The sequence below is a fragment of the Bactrocera tryoni genome, chromosome 1 (assembly GCF_016617805.1).
Source record: "Bactrocera tryoni isolate S06 chromosome 1, CSIRO_BtryS06_freeze2, whole genome shotgun sequence".
NCBI lineage: Eukaryota > Metazoa > Arthropoda > Insecta > Diptera > Tephritidae > Bactrocera > Bactrocera tryoni.
In genome coordinates this window covers 38,026,280-38,049,476 of record NC_052499.1, presented here as the reverse complement: position 1 = coordinate 38,049,476, position 23,197 = coordinate 38,026,280, and the positions used below count along the sequence as shown (strand labels likewise).

At 38.8% G+C, this 23,197-nt stretch overlaps 1 protein-coding gene across 2 annotated transcripts in view; it reads right to left on the bottom strand.

The window, feature by feature from the left end:
- The window catches only part of LOC120778371, a 95,741-nt gene that overhangs the window by 32,259 nt on the left and 40,285 nt on the right, over positions 1-23,197 (bottom strand). Inside the window, exons 3-5 of one of the 2 annotated variants that reach the window (XM_040110161.1) lie at positions 10,947-11,176; positions 10,441-10,634; positions 10,024-10,211 (exon numbers count right to left, since the gene is read on the bottom strand). In XM_040110161.1, coding sequence (XP_039966095.1) covers positions 10,024-10,211; positions 10,441-10,634; positions 10,947-11,176 — 612 coding nt within the window. The remainder of the gene's footprint in view (positions 1-10,023; positions 10,212-10,440; positions 10,635-10,946; positions 11,177-23,197) is intronic. The other variant, XM_040110166.1, reaches the window with a different exon arrangement.

Sequence of the window (23,197 nt, the reverse complement as noted above, 5' to 3'; positions counted from 1 at the left end):
CCTAGAAATATTTCATTATTTACATTATTATATTTAGAACGCAATCTACATGGAATTTCTTTACCTATAATAAACAATCATTCAACAAAATTAACAAAGTTTGCAGAATTAGCGTGATTTTAAGGTATTGAGACTCACCACAACAAAAGGTTTCCATTTCGATGAACTCCATTTTCTTTCTTGCACTTTGCATCAAAGCACCGGGAAAATTCTACCGAAATATCTTCTTTATATCTTTTACAACAACACTATAACAAACGTTTCAAAGAAATCCCCAGAAATTCTTGCACAGCTTAAATTAACACACATACACACGAATCGAACGAAAATCGCTTGTTTACTGTTTTCAATATCAAAACTTTATGTGTACTGTATAAGATCACATTTCAAAAACGAAGCGCGCACAATCGCTGCGAACAACTGAACGCGAATCAGTCCTTCACTTATCTGTCGGCGAAGTTGGCCAAGAAAGCCGTTTCAGTTAGCAGGCGAGCCGCCGAAACGAGCGAGAGAAGTTCGCTGTACTTCGCGACTTTAGCTTAGAATTCTACCAAGTTTACACGAAGCGGTTTAAAGAATCGGACTGAAGCGACGAAGTTCTACAACGCACATCGAACGCCGCAACGAAGCAGGAAAACAAAATAAATTGCAATATGCTTCGTAAGGAACAGAAGAAAAGGTGTAATCGAAGACGATAAATAAGTTTTTATTTGTGAAGTAACGAATGCTCGTATGTCAAGAGCGAGTGTGCTTATTTGTGCATGTGTGTTATATGTGTGTGAGTGTGTGCTTTCGAGAACGCTTAGTACGTGCTTGCGGCTCAGACATTACCAGCCACTAGTACGACCGGCGATAAACCACAAAGCGCCGAACCGAGTGCGCCGATCGTGCGTCAAAGCATTCCCGTCTATAAATAGGGTGGTCGACGCGAGCGCAATAGCCGCGCGCACGGCGAGCAAAAGCCATGACCATAACCACAAACATATACGGCAACTGTATTTTGTGAGCCGAAGTTATATGGCAAATTGATGGCATTTTAAATGGCGCTGAGTTAATTAACTGCAAAACTAGACATTGGCGGTGAAGGGAGCGCGCGGCAGCAAATGCGGCCACGCACTTTTTTTGTCATATTCGTTGACTTCGTTTGGGGCATTTTCTTTTTGGTGTTAGACACTTTGTACTTGCAAATACTAAATTGGCATTTTGACAGTTAGAATTTGAAGAGAAAATGGCAACTGACTGCAACATGCCACATTTACACGTCGCCGGCAATTTGTCACTTGTCGGCGTGGTGGTGCGGGCGGGCGAGTGTGGACAGCCTGGAAGGAAGCAGCGCGCAGTTAAAGCGGCAACAAGCTGGACACTCACACTGCCAACCCAGCGGCGCGCATTCCCGCAAACTATATTATGTTGCGCGCTTATGTTGCCACAACTTTGGTGCATATAGTGCGGTGGAACGCTGAGGCAGGTGCGCGGCAAGCGTATGCCTGGTGCTGACATATACATATGAATGTTTGGTTGTACGCGTGCGTTTTCTCTGGTTTGTGCCGAACGCAAGCAACACTCAACGGCCATATTTATCCATTTGATGCGCCTGTCATAATAACAAATATGCAAAAGCATATAAATGCGCTTAAAATATGCATATGCCGGCCATTTTCATTTTTTAAATTTCGCTACTGTTTGATTTAAGTGCAGGCAAGCAGCTAAAGACAAGGCCAACGCGACATTTATTGTTTATGGGCGGCAAGACGCCAACAAGTTGCCGCCACGGTCGGCCATCCATAGTGCATGTGCAGAAGTGCCGCAAAGAGCTCCCCCTCACCGCCTAACGAAGCGGCGCGCAAAGCCAAGGAGCAGCTCCACACTGTAGGTATAGTACATTACTAGAAGGCACAAAGAAAGGAGATTAAAACCAGCAAAGGAAGAAAACATATTTTTACGTTGCAAACGGAACGTGATCGCCATACGTTGTACGCAATATTTGAATGTTTGGCTTTTTATTTTATTTCTTTTTATTTGTGTTGTAGCACAAGTGCAGGGCATGCAAGAGCGCACAAAATAATAAAATATATTGAAAAGATATAAAAAATATAAAACGACGAAAAAGTGCATTTTTATTAACTCCCTGTTTGGGCTCGTGGTTAATTTCTCCAGCATGTTTTATGGCTTGTTATTTCGAGGGTAAGATCAGCATTGACGTATGTGAAACTTCCAAGCACACACACACACACGGATAGTAGCTATTTTGGCCATTTAAAAATTCCGTGTTCATATGTACACACAAATCTATATTTGTATGTGTTGATAGCTTTATATACCTGCGAACATCACATATTCATTAATTCTCATGTTAATTTATGCCTTCGTACTTGTTCGCATGCATGAATTAATATTTCATTTACATTCGTCGATTTCGTCGCAGCACCTTTAACTTGCACACTCACACACACACAGTAAGTTACGTGACATGGCAGTGCTGAAAAAGGTCACCGAAGGACTCATGCGTGCAGCGAGGTTTAAGTCACGGATATGCAGTTTCCGTACGCCTGCCTGCGGTTCCACGTAAGTGAGGAAGCGTATATGTTTTCATTATTGCAAAATATATCACTTTAATTTATTATTCATAAGAGCGGTGTCGTTGACCTGATCATGACATTGCATTATGCTGGAGGTTAACGAGTTACCTCGCCTTCCAAAATCTGCTGAAAGCTATTAAAAGCCAATAATTTAGCACAAATATATTATGAATGAGTATCATATTCATTTGCATGGAGAATATGAAGAAAATAACCAAATCTTACAAAGGCAAATTCTGTGTCTGTGATTCATGGCAAATGGGGTGAGACCGCTGAATTAGCAGGGTTTTGGCATTTAAATCCGATTTAGTTTCCCCAATAACGTACTTGTTATCGTGAGCATAAAAGTGGGCTCATTTTGCGAGAATAAACTAAAGTAAATTAAACTCTTCGTTAGCCAGACTCAATATTTGTACCTTATGCACAGAGTCCCTAAATGAACAACCAACATACTCTTTGCAGGCCTAATCAAGACGACTCACCCGTCTCTCTCTGTCTGGCCGGAACCAGTCCTATGCTCCACGAGAGCACAAATGGTTTGAGTTAGATTTGCAAATTCGGCCTGAAGGAATTCATAGAAACTTTAACAGAATTCTTTGGTAGCGCTCTCGGTTAACCAGTGATTTAACCGATAGTTGACTTGCCAGGGGTGTTATCATTAAGGTTACCAACTATAACAAAAAAATAAATTAAATAAATTGTAAATATCAGCGGCTTATGCCTCACACCTCTTGCTCAGTTATAATCTGAACAGAGTGTACAAAGTTTTCTACGAAGTTTGCAGTTGTAACACTCAGAATGAAGTTTCGAAGACTCTATAAAGTATACACATATACATATGTATGTATAAATAGGCAGGTCCCTCAGCTTTTGAGATACTGATCTGAAAATTTTCACACGTCCATCGGACAGCTACAACATAACGATCCAACTCAAGTCCTTGTAGGAAAACTGTTTTATTTGACAAGGTGCCTTGACGAAATGTGGCCTGGATTATTACCGCCACAATCAAGATGAAGTTCACTTTATACCTTTTTACGCTATATAAATGCAGCTGTGAAGAGTGTTATACCTTCAGTGCAATCAAATTTAACCTTTTTTCTTGCCTTTTATTTAAGTACTTTTGACAGACACATTATCGTATATTCACATTTTAAACAAATGCCTATTCTAAATATATGTATGTATATGTATGTTTAATAACTTTTTGTAACTTGAAAATCGTATAATTGACGAAAATTCTTTCCACGAAAGCTAAACGAAATTTTCGGGCAAAAGTGTGTGTTTGGAGTGAAATCTGATAAACAGATGTTGCTGAGCAGTTCTTTGAAATGGATTCTTCGCCTTGCCATAACACACCACCGCCCTTCAGCCGCACCTGGCGTTACTGCAAGCCATTACTGCGGAGAAACAACAAACAATTCGTTGCTTTTAAAACACACACGCACACAGACGCATTAACATAAACGCAATGTGAGTGCACGGCAATATAAACAGTTACGCATATGTGCACCAGTTCATAAACATTTCAGTGAAATGCGCGTAATAACAAACATAACAACAATAAGAACAACAAGCATTCGGCAAATCGGATTTGCTCGCGCCGCAGCGCCTTCCAGGCGTTGCCATCAGCGACTCTACGGTGCAAGCTGCCATACTCGCCTCCTTATGGTGGTGTGTGTGTGCGTATCGCCAGTTTTGATGTATTGAATGACGTGCGGTAATTGTATTAAAATTGACGTCTGACCCAAAATCACCTGCAATATTTCAAAACGTATTGGCAGCAGAGCGCAGCGCTGAAGAAATTGCTTTTGAAGACTGCGTGCGAGTGCCAATCGCTCCAGTTGGGCCACCGTGATAGCAGCCATAGCCACGGCAGTCGAGCCATGGCGTAGACACGTGGAAAGTAATGCAAAGTAATGGAGCACATGTGCATGTGGTGAGTACCACATATGGGGCTGCAAGCACACACAACCAAACATACATTTAGCCGATTTTGGCATTTCTGAAGACGCTAGAAACAACATGCACACTCGGCAACGGCATTTAGATTGCATGTGTGTGTGCGGGTGCGCCAATTGAAAATTGTGCGGAAATGCGCTTTCCACTGCCGATTGCGGTTATGCACAGATGCGCTAGAAAAATACACAAGAACACATCTAAATCTGAGTCAATATTCCCGGAATTTGCTGTGAAGTTTCCTTTCAGGCATATTGACAGCATTTCAGCTGATTCCTTGAAGGCTATTAGCACTGTGAGTACCGCTAATTTGCGGTTTGCGCTTTTGGAAAATAATAAAACAATTTATGAATTATGTGATACACACACACATGTACGCGGCGAAGAAAGCGTTTCCAAAATGCTTGTTTAATATTCACCACGCTTGAGGCGCACCAAAGCAGGCGCATAAGAAGCCAGCACTTCTGCCGCTTATGGTGAGGCATTTCCTTAACGGTGGAAAGCACCATAGCCAAAGCTACTGGTGGAACGTCGAAAAATTGGCACGCGCCAAACTATTCTCCGCTGCGCACACACCCAAAGAGTTTGCCCAGGCAGCACATGTATATATAAATAGAAGATGTGTGTGTGCGTGTGTTTTGGTCAACACTTTGGTTGGTACCTGTCCAGAATTTCTACGACAAAATTGTGCTCGTAAATGTTGTGGTTTGCTTCCGTTGTTCCGTATTGACACGTCCGTCCATAATTAAATGGTCATTATTATTGACAATTTAAGCAAACGTCGCTTCACAACACTGCCACAGAAATTGATACTTTGTTTACTTAAGTGCCAAGTAACTATGTACAATAAGACAGAAAAGGAAATGAGCACAAGAGTGTAAGAATATAAGCTAAGGTGTTGTTTGCCCTGTACAAATGGCTACATATGGCAGTTACTAGCGTCCATGGGACTGATAGCGATACGAAATTGTAATTTTGTTGTTTGTCACATTGCTGACTGTCGTTCAACGTTGAAAATGCTGCATAAATAAGCCAGCGAAGAAAGCAACTACCTCTTAGCCAATCCACCTTTGCAGAAATGCGCTAAAGCCAAAGTAGCTAAACAAACAGTGCTGCCAACTGTTACTACAAGCGGAAATGTACGTGCAATTAGTTGGCAAAATAGTTGACAATAAAAATACACGCACAATCTCTTACATGCAAATGTTTATTAAATATCCATTGGCAGGCCACATTACTCGTACCATATTGCTAGAAGCAACAAAGTAATTTTCCTCTGTTGGCCATTTGCAATATTTGCAGTTTGTATACATGGAACTTATCGACAAAGTGTCTATAATAATTTAAGTCATGCTTACCATGTTGTAGTCCCAAAATAGTTTTCAATATCTGCATAAAAATAATATTGCACTGTCATTTTTAGAACCGACCATTTAAGCTGCCATATTTTTGCCTTAACTTTCGGATATTTGTGCTAAATGTATTGACAATCCTACTTTGTTTGGTTTAAAGTGGGTTTGAATTGCAAACTACTTGTGATAAAAAAAAAAATCTGTGTGAAAAAATAAATATCGACTGTGGCTTCATCAACTGTTCTTAGTTTCGGCTTTCATGTCATTATTATATAAGCTCTATCTATATTTTTTTTGTTTTTTAAAGCAAGGCGAAACATACATTTGTAGCTGTACCATTTTTAAGTTAACTAGTTTACTACTAATTAAAAAAGACGATGACCTGGAATCTCGACGTCGGATTTTTTAATTTTGCTTTTCAGAAACTTTTCAGTTTGTATGACAAATATCTGAAGTAGTGTCTCTGTAACAACTGCAAACTCCAAGTTTTCTTCTGAATAAATGCATGAATGAAGTGGCTTTAAGCATGTTCGAAAATCCCAAAGCTTTATGATGAACGCAGACTAACTGGGGAAACTAGAAAGAAACCAAAACCAGAAAAAACGTGACTTTGGGATCGGTGCACCAAAAATATTCCTTCGCAGATAAATTTATAATGTAAAAGGCTTTAAAAAGATCTTCATCTGATCGATAACTTTTCTTGGTATCTATATGCTATAGTGATCCGATCTGAACAGCTTGTTTGGAGATTGTGCCATTGCTTTGGACAATAATTCGTTTTCGACACAAGGACTTAATTTTGATCAACAGTTTGTAGGACAGCTAAAGTGGTCCGATATCGGCATTCCAATAAATGAGCAGCTTATTGGGAGGGAATATGTGAAAAATTACAGATCAGCATCTCAAAAACTGATCGACTAGTTTGCGTATGTACAGACGGACCGACAAATGGGCATGGCTGAATCGACCCAGCTTACCATACTGATCATTTATACGTATATTATACACTTAATAGAATCTCCGACGTTTTCTTCTGGCTGTTGCAAACATCGTGGCGAACTTAATACACCTTGCTCAGAGTGAATATAATTATTGTCGCATGCCCGAATCCGTAATAGAGATTCCATCAATAGGTGAGAAAAAATCCTTTTTTCATATGTTGTTCCTAATCTTCTTATTCTTCATTGGCGTAGAGACCGCTTACGCGAGCCGAGTTTACCCCTAATAAGGTTAAGATAGTTTTTGCGTGCCTCTCCTTCACTTTTTGCATTTGTTCTGGTGGCGTCAACCAAATCGCACACATTTCTAATTTTAGAATTATTTACAGTGTCACCTACAGGAAATTTCCCGTCGAATAAAGCACAGTTGGCCATAAATAATCCCACGACATTCTTTCAAATCGATTTTGTCGTGCCGCATGTGATGTCTTCCCATGTTCTTTATGTTTCTTTTGCCTGCTAGTAATTAACATTAAATCATTTGAAGCATTTAAATGACCAATTAATGAAAATAAACTGAGCATATTTTAATTTATACCCATGGAACACACCAGTTGCTGGCTTTTCATTTATAATTTATTTGCCTGCTTTGGCGTTAGTTATGCACATGTTCTTAGGTAAATTAAGTTCAAACCATTTGTTGTTTTTGGTTTTTTGTGTGTGTTTACGCGTATTACGAGTTTCATTGAAATTTCGCGCATGCGCCCGCAACTGCTTCCTACATGTCAGCGCGGCTCGACCGGGGCTTGAGCGGCCGCGCCTTAACCTGCCACAACAACACTGACTGCTAACGGGCCATCGGCGATCAGCGATTCTCGTCCAACGACAAATGCGCTCAATCATTTTTACTGCTGTCAAAGTCAAACAAATAACATTCAAACAACAACACAAACACCTGCAAACATGTGCGTGTATGTGTGTGTGCTTACGAAATAAGAAATTGTTATGTGTTCGCGTTGATTTGCGGCAGCAGCTGCAAATACAATAAATTCAAATGTTGCCGGCAGCCGAGTTACTCCTTTTTCCGCTATCTGCTAGGTGAAAAATGCGCCGACGAGTGTATGTGTGTGCAAATTTATGTGTACGTTTGCCGCCACCTACGAATGTGTATGTGTACTGGCATTTAATTTATTTGTTGTTGCTAATTTTATTGATTACACCTTGCATAAATAGCTGTAACAAAATGCGTTCACTGGCGCCTACAACATCGGCTACCGCGAGCAGGTTGTTCCTGCTGTCGCTCTGGCCGCGTGTTGTCGATTTGTTCTGCGATTTTAGTATGCAGAAGCGCCTCTGTGTATCTCAATCGAACGGCAATTGCTTAAATTGTTTGCGCATAAAATTTCAATAAAACACTTCAGTGGAGCGGCTGGACGCAAAGGCTTGTCTGTGACGACACCGACTTGGCGATCGGTCGCTGAGGATCAGTGCAAAGTGAAGTGTATATTGCTCATCACGATAATATAGCAGTGTACATCGATTATAGATAGTTCTTAAGTTGTTGTTGAAGGACGCAAGAATGACTTTTTAGGGTTCAGAGAGTAACCAGGTATACCTTCAGAAACAAAATAATAGTTAGAAACCATTAAACTAACCTAAAAACTCCTCTCATAGTAGGAAATTTTCTTCCTTCTAGGTGTATTAGATATACATATTTCAGCTAGAAGATAATGCTATTGAAGCCAATCTTTTATTGGTGTAGACCAATATAGATTTTGGCGCATATTTTAGAGAAAAAAGTTGAAGAAGATAACTGCGATCTGTAGTTTTAGATTTGTCGATAAGTAATTAATATTTTGGGATTTTATAAAACTTTACTGATTTTATTTAAGATTTATCTTATTTTAAGATAATTGCTTAATCCCATAACCTAAAGCCAAGGGACGACGAAATCATGAGTGAGATTTTATTTGTTTGTTTTAGAAAATCTTTGCATTATAAATAGCCGAAAAGGTACATACATATATGTGCTTACAAGTACAGTACTACGAATGATGTATGCCATATGTGGACAAGACTTGCTTACAAGGAAGAACACTCTCTGACCAATGACATTCGGATTAGTGGAAGATCCACTGACCCCTCGCGATCTAGCATAAGGCCTTCGTGAGCGCTAATCAGGAGACAGCACCAGTACGGTAGGAAAATGCTTCTTAGCTGCGTTCATCACAAAATTTCAATTGAAATACTCGCTTTTAACTGAATTACAGTGAGATGTAGTTTGTCCCAACCGGAGGTGTTTTATATAGGTAATAGAAATTGATATGTTATAAAGAGCTTTAGGGTAGGGTCCATTGATCTATGTGTAGTATATGGAAGGACTAGTGCTTCAACCGATCAAGTGCGAGCATTAGCCCCGAAACCTAGCCTGTTTCGAAACGAAGCAAATGAATACACAAACAATTGCTATTTTTTTTGAAGAAAAGCTTATAGGTAGACTTTTGGAAGTAATAAGTCTATGTCAAGCCTGAAGCCTGAATGAGAAGATTTTCCAATTATAGACCAGCTCAGTTCTGGTGGAAATGAGAAAGGCCCATCCTCAATAGGTACTTAAAAATTTATTTCAGTAAGAGAGGCAGATGTCCATATCAATATGTTGCTCTCCAATATTAACCTATAGTAAGGTTAGAGTAGTCTGGTAGGCCAGTGAGCCACGCATAGACCAGTTTTTGGTTTTGGCGATACCAGATGGAGTTCAGTTACTGGATCCATGAGGAGTAGTTATCCTTTAGGATGCATGCGCTTGACGCGAATTACAACAGACTCTGTGACCACACTATCGATACCTCTTCTAGTGGATCATACTGTGAGGACCCCAGATTCTTTCAGCATATTCTCGTTAATGCGGAAAAAGTGCACAAGAGATGCTCAATTGTTTCCTTGGTGCCTTGCTCTAGTTATTTCCTCCATACTACACTAATAATAATTATTTGTAACAAGCAAAGTTCTTTAGTCGCAATATTTGCCTCCCGATTTACACAGAAGTTTTTCTTAAGTCTTCTCACAGGACGAATATTTTTCACTTTCTTACATATGAAATATATTATATACACTTGTCGCTATGTACATACATATATATCTAGATAATCTAATATTAATAATTTAGCAGCAAATAAAGTAGAGTATCTCACTCACCTCTTCGTCGATGCAAACCGCGATATTTGTTTGGCGATAAGACGGGCGGTCGTGGAGCCATCATATTCGGCACCTCATCCGGTGTGGTGAGTCCCGTGCTCTTGTGGTGATGACGTTCGCTCGCCTGCCGCCAATTACCGAAGGAGTGACGACGTGCATTGCTGTTCGGCAGCGTGTGATGATGTTTGCTGTGGTTTTCGTGTGGGTGCACGAGGAGAAGAGCAGTAAGAATCGGTTATTAAGAGGCATGAGTAGAAGTTAAGCAGATGAAGAAAAAGATGAAAATCGGATGCACGATTAGCAAATTAATCGCAAATGTCAACAGCTGCATTCATCACAGTTGTCAACAACTCATCAACTAGCAATACATACACACTTGGGTGCATAAAGGGCCAAGTGTACGGCCGGTGTACTCACCTTGAGGGTGACATGCAAAAGACATCATCAAAGTCACTGCCTGCACCACCACCTCCGACGACACTGCCTCCGCCTCCAAGTCCGCACGTCGAGGCATTAGACTCGTTGTAGGAGCCCAGCCGTTCGCGGAACGTCTCCGAGTGTGAGTTCGACGAACGCTGACGATACATCAATGGCTGCATTTCAAAAGATTGCTACATAAGTACACACCCGATGTTTATAAATTCATATGTGCATAGGTATGTGTGTGTGAATGGTGCACCCGGTCAAACGCAAAATTGTCAAGATGCAATAGATGAATGCGAAAAATACAAACAAACAGATGGCGAATGATGTTAGAAAAACAAACTATAAAGTCGAAAGGCAACACTGCTGCCTGTAATTGACATTTTATGATTTGTAAACAGTTTTTTGACTCTATGAGTTATATGTAGCTTGTAAATATCTTCAACTAACGGAACTTCATTAAACCACTTCTTTATCATTCATTTACTGCCATAACTTACTTGTGAGAAGCCGCCCAGAGAGCCGAAACTGCCACGCGGACTTCCTAACGCCATTGTGGCTGCCGAGTCGAGATTCGCCGAAGTGATTAGCCGCGTCTGTTCCGGTATGATGACCCGCGGACTGCTGCCTTTCGAATTGCGACGCTTGAATATGGAAAACGTCTTATTGGAGCTCTGAGAGTCCGGCGTGCGCGGCGACTTGCTGTCATTGTAGAAGTAGTATGGGTTATCTGTAAAGGAACAGAAATATTAAGATAACATCAACAATGTGAAAATTTTATGGAAAATAATATAAAGGAAGTTTGGCATGAAAAGTGCAGAATATCAAAAATGTATGTTTGTGCTTACATATGTAGTTTTTATACTAAGATCATTCACTATTTACAAACTATACATTTACGTTTATTGTTGGCTTGAGATTTTGAGTAATTATCGTTTCAAATATTAAAATTCAGTGTTTATAATGTTAAATCTGCCTTTCACATCAACCAGTTATATAATTTTAGCATAATTTAGCAATTATTATCCCGCTTAATCAATTATATACTCGATGTGTTTCAGCTTTGTTATTTTGCCGGATTTTATTTTGGTTATTATAGAGAAGGAAAAAGGAAAAACTGTTCCTAGCCCAATAAAGATCTATGTATATTTTATACAGTATACAAATATATCTTAATTTGCGCTTAAAGCAGTTTGTATACCATGAACAGGGTATATTAGGCATTCACCGTAGCATACATATATGTATGTATATACATATGTATATAAAAGGACAGCGTGACGATCTGAGTTGATTTAGCCATGTCTGTCTGTCTGCATATACGCGAATCCTTCAGTTTTTGAGCTACCCAAAAACTACTCATTTTTCGAAATCGCCGATAACGCTCCCCTATGGGATGTAGCTGTCATTCAAACTGACCGATATAAATTTCAAGATTTTCGGAAAATATCTTTCTTAACATATTCGACTTGAGAGTTGTTTATTATAAAAAAATGTGGTTAGAAAAAGCTAACCAAAAGTTTTCTTTTGCAGACTGCTCATTTGTCAGAACCGCAGGCAAAGGACGACTATAGCATATGGCTACCATACAATCTAAACGATCAGGGATTTATACGGAAACCTTTTTTTTATTTTGAGTTTGTTTCATATAAACTGAATTTATTCGCATTAAGTTTTTATATTATCTAGAATACAGCACTGTAGCGACAGGCTTTGAAGTATCTGGCTCATCATATACGCATTTATAAAAAGTATGAAGGAAACTCTCGATCGGTCAAAATTGTTGAAATTAATCAAGCTTATATATAGGTTTAAATACTGATTTAGCATTCACTGCCAGCATAAGGATGTAATTTTAAGTAAATGAGTTACTAAACTACTGTTGAATAATGATGGACAACGCGGCAATTATAGAGAGATTATAGAGAGCAAAATTAAACACTAACACATGACAAAAATATTCAGCCAATCACTAAAATTAACATTAATGGTTTAAATCATTAACATTAAAGGCTAATCATTAAGAGTTTGATTATCTCTCAATTAATATTGAGTATTGTCTTTATTACGTTGTTTTTGTTCTCTAATGATATAGAAACTCAGTAAAAAATGTACTTTAATATCAGTAATCAATGTTCATAGTGGTGATGTGTCTTTGTCAGTAACATTTTAGGGGGAACATATTCAACTTGTTGTCAATATTTGTCTTAAAACCAGAAAAAATGCTAATATACCCTTCACAGGTGCATTTCTTTTAGTAACTATGTGTTCAGTTTGTATGGCATCTATATGCTATGGTAATCCGATCTGAACAATTTATTCGGAGATTACATTGTTGCCTAAGAAAATAATCCATGCCAAATTTCGTGAAGATACCATGTCAAATGTGAAAGTTTTCCATACAAGCCCTTGATTCCGATCGTTCGGTTTCTATGGCAGCTATATGTTATAGTGGTCCGATATCGGCAGTTGCGACAAATGAGCAGCTTCTTGAAGAGGAAATGACGTTTGAAAAATTTCAAAACGATATCTTAAAAACTGAGGGACTAGTTCGTATATATACAGACGGACGGACGGACAGACAGACAGACGGACATGGCGCAATCAATCAGCTCAACATATATATATTAAACAACATTAACACAAAAACTTAGAAATTCGAATCAGCACCGAAATCCACAAAAATTATGCTGAGATTATTAGATTTAATATTACTTTAACTAAATCTGTTTGGTTTTTTTCATTTCAGAAGATCCAGTTCAGAGATATAGTAGTCATCACAAAACGTCTTTTTTGAGAGGAGTTCCCGGAGATCAGATTTCCAAATAAATATTTTTACTAATACTAAGTCTGAAAATACAGTTTAAAGATACCATAATATGAGTACAAACTTTTGAATCAATAAACTAAAACAAAATTCGAAAATTTTCTTTTTTCAGAAACTGTGTAAATATAACCCTTAAAGGCAATTACCACATCCATGCATAGAACATAGTATTTAAAATATTTTGAGAATAAATTTGCATGCTGCAGAGTACCTGAGAAAAAAGCGTTGGTTTGATCCAATGCGATAAACATTTTGCCGAACTGTGCTTTCGCGGCTTTCTCAAATTCGAATCCAAATAAAGTTAAGTGCAATACTTATTACTGTTTTACCACTGGCATTGATTTCTCTCGTCAATTTCAAACTGATACTAAAATACTCTTTTGGCTTTGACACACATTGCGTTCTTCGATTTCGCCTTATAAACACTTGAACACTTTTCACTTCACTCAAAAAGGCTGACAATCATTTGAAACAACTATTTTTGGTTAGTTTTGAATTTGAATTGGTGTAACGGTTTTGGCACTTGCTTTTGCCTTTGTTTATGCCCGGAAAGTAAACTTCAAAACTTGTTGTAATTTATGACTTTGAGAGAAGCGCGCGCTTTTTCCACACTTAACAACAAACATATAAACAAATGTTGTTGCCCTTCCCAACAACAAGACAATATTAAAAAAAGTACATTTGCGATTGTGCTTCGTGAAAGCTTCACTTCGAATATTTGCTCAGGAGAGCATGAGCGTGGCGTACGATGTGGCCGACGATCGACGATTGAACGCTTACAAAGAAAAGAACAATAAGTCCGCACAACATAACTGAGTTATTATTCAAGTACAATGTGAATTATTGAAATGGTTGTCGTCGTCGTCGATTGCGCTGTTGCATGCTACTGCAATGACATCCCGAAACGGAATAAACAAATTCGAAAACTTCAATTCTGCAGACGCGTGTGCCGACGGCGCACAATTGCCTCTTGAGTTGGAGCAGCGCGGTCGCGTTAGCGCTAGTAACGCAGCGCATTAGTTTTCTGCGGCCACGCACAAATAAATATGTTGCTGCCTCGAAGAATGTCTGCGTACATTGTGAATCCCCCATGTTTTTACTGCATATGCTTTGCTGACTTCTTCTGCTGCTACTCCGCGAGTCGATTCTTTTCAATGCTTCAATTCTACGCCGGCAACAACAACAGCAACAGCACTGTGCACAGAACAGCAACGATGGAAACAACAAACATGCATGCATTATGTAGACGCGCTGCTCTCGCTCGATCGCATACGCACTCGGGGCGCGCTCACTCAGCGCGGCACATGCGAGATCACTGGGCTCGCACAAATGCTCGTCTGGCAAACATATTGCACCCACTTAGACGGCTCGAGCTGGATATAGCAGCGCCGCGCAGTCAGTGCCCAGCCGCGCAGCGCAACGCACTTGAGCACTAGTGTGTGTGTGTGTGTTTTGTGACGCTGTGTTGGTGGAAAACTCAGGGCAACAGCACAGACGGACAATTTTCCGAAGTGTTTGCATTGTTGCGCACCTTTGTATGTGTGTGTGTGCGGCTTTGCCTTCTTCCTGCATACAGGGTAAGTTTTGATACCTGCAACATATGTGTGTAAATGTGTGTGTGCTCGTGCTTTGTTTGTGTCCACTCAAGATTTTCCGCAGTGTCGTCCGATGTTTTTCCTTGATAACTTCACCGTGTGCATATCTGATTAGGCCACTCGAATGTGCAAAAGATTGGTAAATATGCGCGCGTGTGTTTGTGCACCTTTGTTGGTACACCTACACTTAGCGTTTTGTCTGTTCACACATTTGACAATGAGTTTTCCTGTTCGCGCAACAATAGTGTTGTGGCCCGTGTGTTTTGATTTGCGTGTCACATGCGCCTGCGCAGACAAATGCGCCTTTTGTGTACTCTCCTGATGCTCGCTGAATTGCTGATTAGATTGTTTAAACATTTACCTACTACGTCGCCGATATTCCTTTACATAATTTTGGTTTCAGAAGAAGTTTTTTCATTCGGCAGTGCGGGAATTGTTTGATTATATAGCTGGCCGTTTGCTTTAAATTCGCTTTTGTTTATTAGAGATTTTGAGAAATTTAGTCTGGATCGAAATAAGCCAATATTATTTCCTTATAACTTTTATACTAAAAAAAAAACTATTAAATATTATCGGCTTTATTTTTGAATATATAAGAATTAATGATTTCCTCTGCGCATAGAGCACAGCAAGCAGTGACTTTTTGAGGATGTAACGGCGTCCTGAAATGACTTGTGGATTATCATTACTCCGCATGCGACAAGTTTTATTTATTATCGCACCCATTCAACCAAAAGTAAGCTCATCGCTAAACAAATTTTTTTGCGAAAATCGGGATCGGTGGCCTTTTCGTTATGGACGCATTCACCGAACGTGGAGCGTGCTAGATTGTCGTTCAGCTTCAATTTTTGTGCGAGTTGGATTTTGTAAGCCATAAAGCCAAGATCCTTCCACAAAATTTTTCATAAAGGACGTCGTCTCTTAGGATACGCATTATCCACTAGAATAAACGTGGTGGTATGCGAGGGGAAAAGTCCTCGGCACTATAATGTCATTTTTTTGTACAATTATGTCTATCTTTACACTTCAGTTGCAGTAGGTGCTGCAAGTTTTGTATGCCACATGGGCGAGTGTGTGGATATGTAAAACCTAAAGTATTTGCGGATTATCCCACTTCGATTCTGGCCTTGAAGGAAAGCATCCAGCGTGTCATTCGTCAGTTGCCAGTCGAAATTCTCGAACGAGCCATTGAAAATTGGACTCAACGGATGGACCTTTTGAGACGTAGCCGCGGCCGGCATTTGAAAGGAATAATCTTCAAAAAATAAACGCCAAATAAAGTTATTTCGAATGATAATAAACATTCCCATTAAATTTGCAGCTTCTGTGTTTTTCTTTAGAAAAGTAGGGAACTTCGAAATGAATCGCCTTTATATTTAAGTAATTTTAACAACTTGAGAAAGAACTTCAGAACCGTTCCTGTAAGAGAAAACAGACATTAAAAAATTGTTCCATATTCGGCCAATATGACCTCTCTTCCATTAACACCTCAGAGGCATCTCAAGTCACATCCAGAGAATTCATCTAAGTTCGGGTAAGATATCGCATTGATACGCAACTATACAAAACATTTTAATTCTTCCCTCAGAAGTCTTAAGATATTACGATGAAAATCATTGTTTACATTCCAATATTGTTAAACCTTATTAGCCAAAACGGCAGTTCACTGCTATTTAACATAGAAGAGTGAAGAATATCACAAAAATTCCATACGTGCGTAAGCTTGAGGAATCTCTATGCTAATGTGTTTCAGGGAATCGCAAATTAGCAGCAACTAGAAGAAGGCATATTCGAAAGTGCTTTTGTTTCAAGAACACACACTCAAAGTAAAACAATAAAACTATAAAGTGAAGTGGCCAACTGCTGTGCATGGGACCGCATGGCCATGATCGTGTGGCAATGAAGACTCCCAAGCACATGGACTCTGGCAGTGGTGAACCAGAGACGGTCGACCTGTGAAGGAGAATAGAATGACTGGCGGTCGGGCTACGTCGTAAAATTGGAAAACCAGTCGGGGAAATTGCACATTTGGTTGAGGGAGTAAATTAAGAGTGAGAGAAGACATTTGCACTGCACATGCACTTAAATCGATTTGTTTGTCTCAGGAGTAAAGGGAGTACTTCACACACAAAATTTAGCTCCTATGCATTCGCGACCGTCTGGTACTCGGCACTTTGTGGCAGAGTGTGGACATTATTGGGCTTGGCTGCGGAAAGGCTAAGAACGCGCGGTTTTGTTGCAAATGGACAGGCTACATGTTGGATCGTGAGTGCGTGCTGTATCATCTCTTTAGGCGATCTTGACTGTTTTGGAATGTCTAACGATGGAAAGAGAGCGAACATTTTCGTTTAAGTGGTATGCGAGGTGAAACCTTTTTAATATCATTTTATTTTTGTACAAATATGGCTATCTTTACACTTTAGTTGCACTAGGTGCTGCAAGTGTTGCATGCCACATGGGCGAGTGCTTTATTGTTATTACTTCGTTTTGGTAGCATGCAGTTCGAGTCATAAATCTGTAAACACTCATGTTATGGCAGCGCAGCCGTACTTTGGGGGTGCTAAAGGCAACCCTTCGGGAGCTATTCACTATTCGGCGGGTTGATTAGTTATTGAAGAGAGAGAAAAGTCTGGAGTTTATTGTTGTGGTACTTCCGTGCCCCGTTGAAAGATTAATTCGAAAGGTGTGTGTACTGACGACATTCATAGATATGTCTCATATATTTAAAGCGTCTTCTTAGTTAGTACTTTCGATCGGCCGTGATTCCCATTTCATTCTAAGCACTTCGCGCGAAAACTCCTTCATCGAAATATTTTTTTTACTGGGTTGTTTAACAGTGACATCTGTGCCAAATTCAAACAACCGCTTCGGGGAAACCGTTTTGAGTCAATTGAAGATGCGCATTGTAGACTATTCCGAACTTCAACAGCTGTTTCGAGGATTGAATAAAACGTTGACACAAGTGTATTGGGGCCTAGGGGGATTACTTTGAGGGGTACGATATAGATATTGAAGAGTAAACTTAGAATTTTAAAATTATGAACAAAGTCTTAGTATTTTTGCCCAAAATAGTGAGTCATATGCACAAAGGTCGAACATTTATTTAACAGAAGTTAATCTTTTCAGGGAAAGGAACTAATTTCCGGTATAAAAACGGCCTTACGATATTTAATTTCCATAAATGAGTACCGTTAGCTACCTCTAAGCAATCAGGGTACAAAGTAAATTAATCTCAATATGAAGAACTTTCAGTATCATCTGTAAGGAGTGAGTTTTGTAAGACCATCATGAGATTTAATAGTAGGTTCCGTTAATACTTGTATGACTTAGTGAGATCTCCATTCAAAAGACCTACAGAATAAAAAGTTATAAAGACTATTAAGTAGGAAGAAGGTAACATATAAAATACGGATTAACTGAATCGCTTATGGTATGTCAAGACCTATATGATGCTTTCAATAAGTAATGCAGCAAAAAGGCTATATAACTAGTATTTATTTATTTTGAATATTTTATACAACATGTATTTGCTTCACTTTACTGGGCCCCAACAGTGCGCCCCTCCTTTGGCGCCCCTTTATTATCCTGACTTCTACTCTATGTGACCCTTAGCTGAGTTAACGGCCATTAAGCCACAACAACTACAACTGCAATATTGTTTTGATCACGTGCAAGCGTCCATACGGAAAATATTTACTAAAGTACATAAATTGCTATATGTGTATGTGTGTAAGTATATACATACATATATACGTATGTATAAATGCGCGAGAAAGCAACAGGAAGAGGACGCTTTGCATTAATGATTGCAACGCTCATACCCGTGCCTTTACATACGTACATATGTATGTACTCATATACTAAAGCTGAATTACTTACATACATGTATGAGCATGTATATACTATCCATAACATCCATTCACATTGGCATTTCAGTGTGTAGGCACATGCACTATTCGTCGTTCTGACAGTCAAACGATCGATGAATGATCCATGTAGCGGCACGTCGCTCGGACTGCTGGTGTTAATAGCATATAATGCTTGTGGCATAATGCCTGCCAATATTTGGATTTGCACTCACATAGTTCTTATGCACTTCTACATATAGAATGTAAGCACGTTTTTTTCGTGATTCGAACAAACGCTATTTATGTTGTGCCCGTCGCAGACTACTTGCAACATTTGTTGCATGCAACCGTAATAAAACAGCGGCAACAGCGCCAGCAGAAATAGCGATGGACTCACATATGTGTGCTTAGAAATGCATTCCTGAAGTAATCGCACGCAGTTTTCAGCATTGTTTACTAATTCGCCTATTCAGCATCAATTTGATTTGATTGAAATCGATTTGGCTTGCTTCGATCTGCATTTAACAGCTGGACTAAGCAGTGAATACGCGCCACTCTGCTCGCAGATACATATATATAGAAATACATACATATGTGGTTCTGTATATAAATTAATATGTGCATAAGTGCTTGTGGAATTAAAATGGATGAGTGATCTCTTCAACTATTTATTTACTCAAACTCGCGTGAGGAAGTGAAGAAAAATATTGTGTAGGGGAGCCTAATGAAAGCACACAAATAAAATTTGAAATTTAAAATAAGAAACTATTGCCAGACAGACTCTGCCTGCAGCTATAACCCTTCAACCACACCACACCCCCGAATGCCATAGAGCTCCCTGTTATTGCTCTGACGTTTTTGACCCTCAGGCGCCCGGAAGTATGTGTTGTGACCACAAGCAACTGACGGAGAAAAATTTTAAACATTTTTATTGTCTTATCGTTACACAGGTGTTTACGCGCTTATAGTAACTGAATTATGAAATTATAAATTCATAATTGAATCTGCCTGATATTGTGATGAGTTTTTGATATTGTCTTTCGAATTTGAATTTTCTTGTTTTACGATGTCGTTTCGAGTCTGGTTTTCGTTGGAAAATCGTAAAACTTCCGCAATAACATGAATAGTTTATGTCGCCTGTGGCAGTTGTGATTGCCAGGCAGACCTCCCACTTGCTGTCAGTGTGACAGAGATTTTGATTTTTTTATGGCTAAAGGAGATTTGTGCTTTCATTCAGTACTCTTATGTATGCATATGTTTGTGAGTATGAAAGGTATATTTTTCTAACAAAATGCAATTCATCAGCATTTATGGTTAATGATTAAGTGGAAATCTAATGGGAGTGACAGTATTGACATTAAAATAATCAACAAGTGATATATGATCTGATGTGAGTCGTTTTTTCAGGAAGTCACTGCGAGGCATACAAAAAAATTAATTATGAGGATTGTTATTAAATAACAAATTTGTAAGTAACAAAAATGTGTAATTCTTGTTTAATTACTTAACAAGAAGAACTTGTTGAAATAGAGTCTAAATTCATTAAGATATTTATATTCTGTCAGTTGAAGTAATATAGAAAATTGACTAAACGCTTAGAGTATACTTGTACTTAATTACAATTAAATATAATTCGAAACTCTTAAGGTAAAAATTAATTTTATATGCGAGTAGCTCGCCAATTCAATTGTTAAGCAGTCTGCAGAGATCTAGTTTCAAATGGTGATTGAGTATGAAACCTTCTGGACAAAATGGTATAAACTTTGTAGTCACCAAGTTTTGATATACGAAGCTAAAGTAATTTCTTTGCTATTTAAGTTTCATCGGGTTGGACCTAGTTGTTAGTTGATAGTTCCATAATTGTATAGCTAAGCTACATAAACTCTAGTTTTATTAGTTCATTTTTGTGTATGATGGAATATTTACGCTGATTGATTTATTTTTATGTACTGAAATCTGATGCTGAAAATAATAATACCATCATCATTTCTCTTACGACTTCATGGAAGGTTTCAATTCAGAGCTTGTTTTTATAATAGGAGGAAGCATCGAAAGCCGGACTGCGAGACTTTAATCCTCTAAACCTAACCTACATCATCTCATGTCTCTTTCACGGGACCACTGGACAAAGTATTACTTCATGGGAGAGACGAAGACATTTAAGTCTCCTCTATTGTACGGACTGACTGCCGCCTAATCTGTTGTAAATGTCTCAATCTTACAATAATTAGAGCTGCTGTTTCGTGAGTCAAATTTTCCGCCATGAAACTACCTCCAAGTGTGGACTCCAATCCAGAGTTTGTCCACAAACCTCTGTGGGATCTTATCGCAGCGTGTGACCTATTGATCTCTATTTTTTTACACCGTATAGGTCGTCGTCGCTGATGACGTCAGGCCACCATACAGTGATGATACGCCGCAAGCATATGCAAAGAAAGCTCTAAATCTTTCCAGTAAGGTACACGGTCACACGCCAGGTTTCACATTCGCTTTTTTTGAGTTCATAATAATTGATTTTGTTTTGTCGATGTTAGTTTTTATACCAACCCTAACCTACTCGGCGCATAGATCGTTAAGTTTTGCTTGCATGACCTAGTGTTTCACAGACGATAAGCAAATAATATCGAGATTTTCAAGATAATCGTTGAAGTTCTAGCAGATAGCTCTGCGCTTGCTTTCTATGAAAACGAATCGGCGCAAGTAAACAAACTTGGCATAATAGTACCATAATTCTTGCAGTTTAACAATTCGACTGGCGGAGGGATGAGATGTTAACTTACTACACCAGTTGCAGTTTGAAAGGTCAATTGCAAAATCAAAACATCATAGACGTGAAGTCATTAAACTGTAAATATGTTGGTTTTGCCCGAGTAAAGACCTTCCTTCTTTCTTTGCCTTTACTTTAGATTATTTGTTTGTAATTAATCCTAAAATAGCTTTCTTTTAAGTAGCGGATATTTCTAATACGTTTTTAAATTTGAAATACGGAACGGAATGTCTACACCTAAAATAACAAGAGGGTAAGCAGACCCAACCGCTTAAAAGGCGACAAGAAGGCGGGGCAGGAATTTGTTAAAACAGGACAATGCGGAAAAGAAAAACACTGAGCTACCCACAACTTTAACGACTTAAGGAATGACCAGATGCGTCGCAGGCTAAATAGAAGCGAAAAATGTCGGAATCATTTCTGATCAGTGTTCAACAAGAAATGAAGAAAAAGTAAATATGTATTTGCAAGTTATTAATTGTTTTAATGCTAACTTACAGGGCTAAACGAAAATCCTTATTTAGTGCAGATATTTTCGAGATCGCACATACGAAATACAAGTATCTATATACGCCTCCATGTGTGCATAATATGTTTGACAAAAGAAAGAATCAAAACAAACGTTGCAACAAGAATTGAAATTCCAAAGGCTCTTTAAGGAAATGCCAAAACTGAAGTTAACATTCAAAAGTCATACAAACACATTTACATGGTGACAATAAGTTACATCGAGCAGTGAATACTAAGGGAAAACGAGAAGAACAGAGAAAAAATACCCTCGAGTGGTAGCGTCGGCTATCCACAGGCACATCTTTAATGAAAAACGAGAAATAATGGTGTGCCTTATAGAGTAGTGAAGCAGCGACAGAAAAGTGTGAAATTATGAATTTTACTACCTGCCAGAGGTGTCAAATACACCATTAAATTTTGAAATAAAAGAGTTTTATTGGTTGTGTCATATCTGAAATACATAAGAGTACATGAGTGTGGGGAACTTGCATATTCGCAAACACTTAAAGAATGGAATATCAAGAGTCCTATCTATAGTTGTCATTTTGCAGCCACCTTGGAGTTTTCTTAAGTTTCTAGCTATTTCCAGAGTTTAATATTGTACTGATTTTATGTAAAGCAGAGGCATTGTGAACTCCTTCTATTCCTGAAAGCACGCTCGGTACGAGCAAATTTTCTGTACTTTTCACATTTTTATAGAAGAGTAGAAATTACTTTATCCGTACCCTCGTTTTCGCAGTTTTTTAGTTACTTCGTGGAAGCTCCTTTGCTTGTTGAGAGGGCTCATCTTTCATAGCTCATGTAAGCACCAATTTTAAATCATTGACTACTGAATATATGACAGACAAAATGGCAAGTTAAATTATTAATTTTCTTATTAATTTTTTTATACCCTGAACAGGGTATATTAAGTTTGTCACGAAGTTTGTAACACCCTATAAAGTATATATATAAATGATCAGTATGTTGAGCTGAGCCGATTTAGCCATGCCCGCCTGTCTGTCTGTCCGTCCATCCGTCCGTCTGTATATATATGAATTAGTCCCTCAGTTTTTAAGATATCGTTTGAAAGTTTGCTCTTCAAGAAGCTGCTCATTTGTCGGAACTGCCGATATCAGACCACTATAACATATAGCTGCCATACAAACTGAACGATCGGAATCAAGTTCTGGTAAGAGAGGAAAGTTTTACATTTAACATTGTA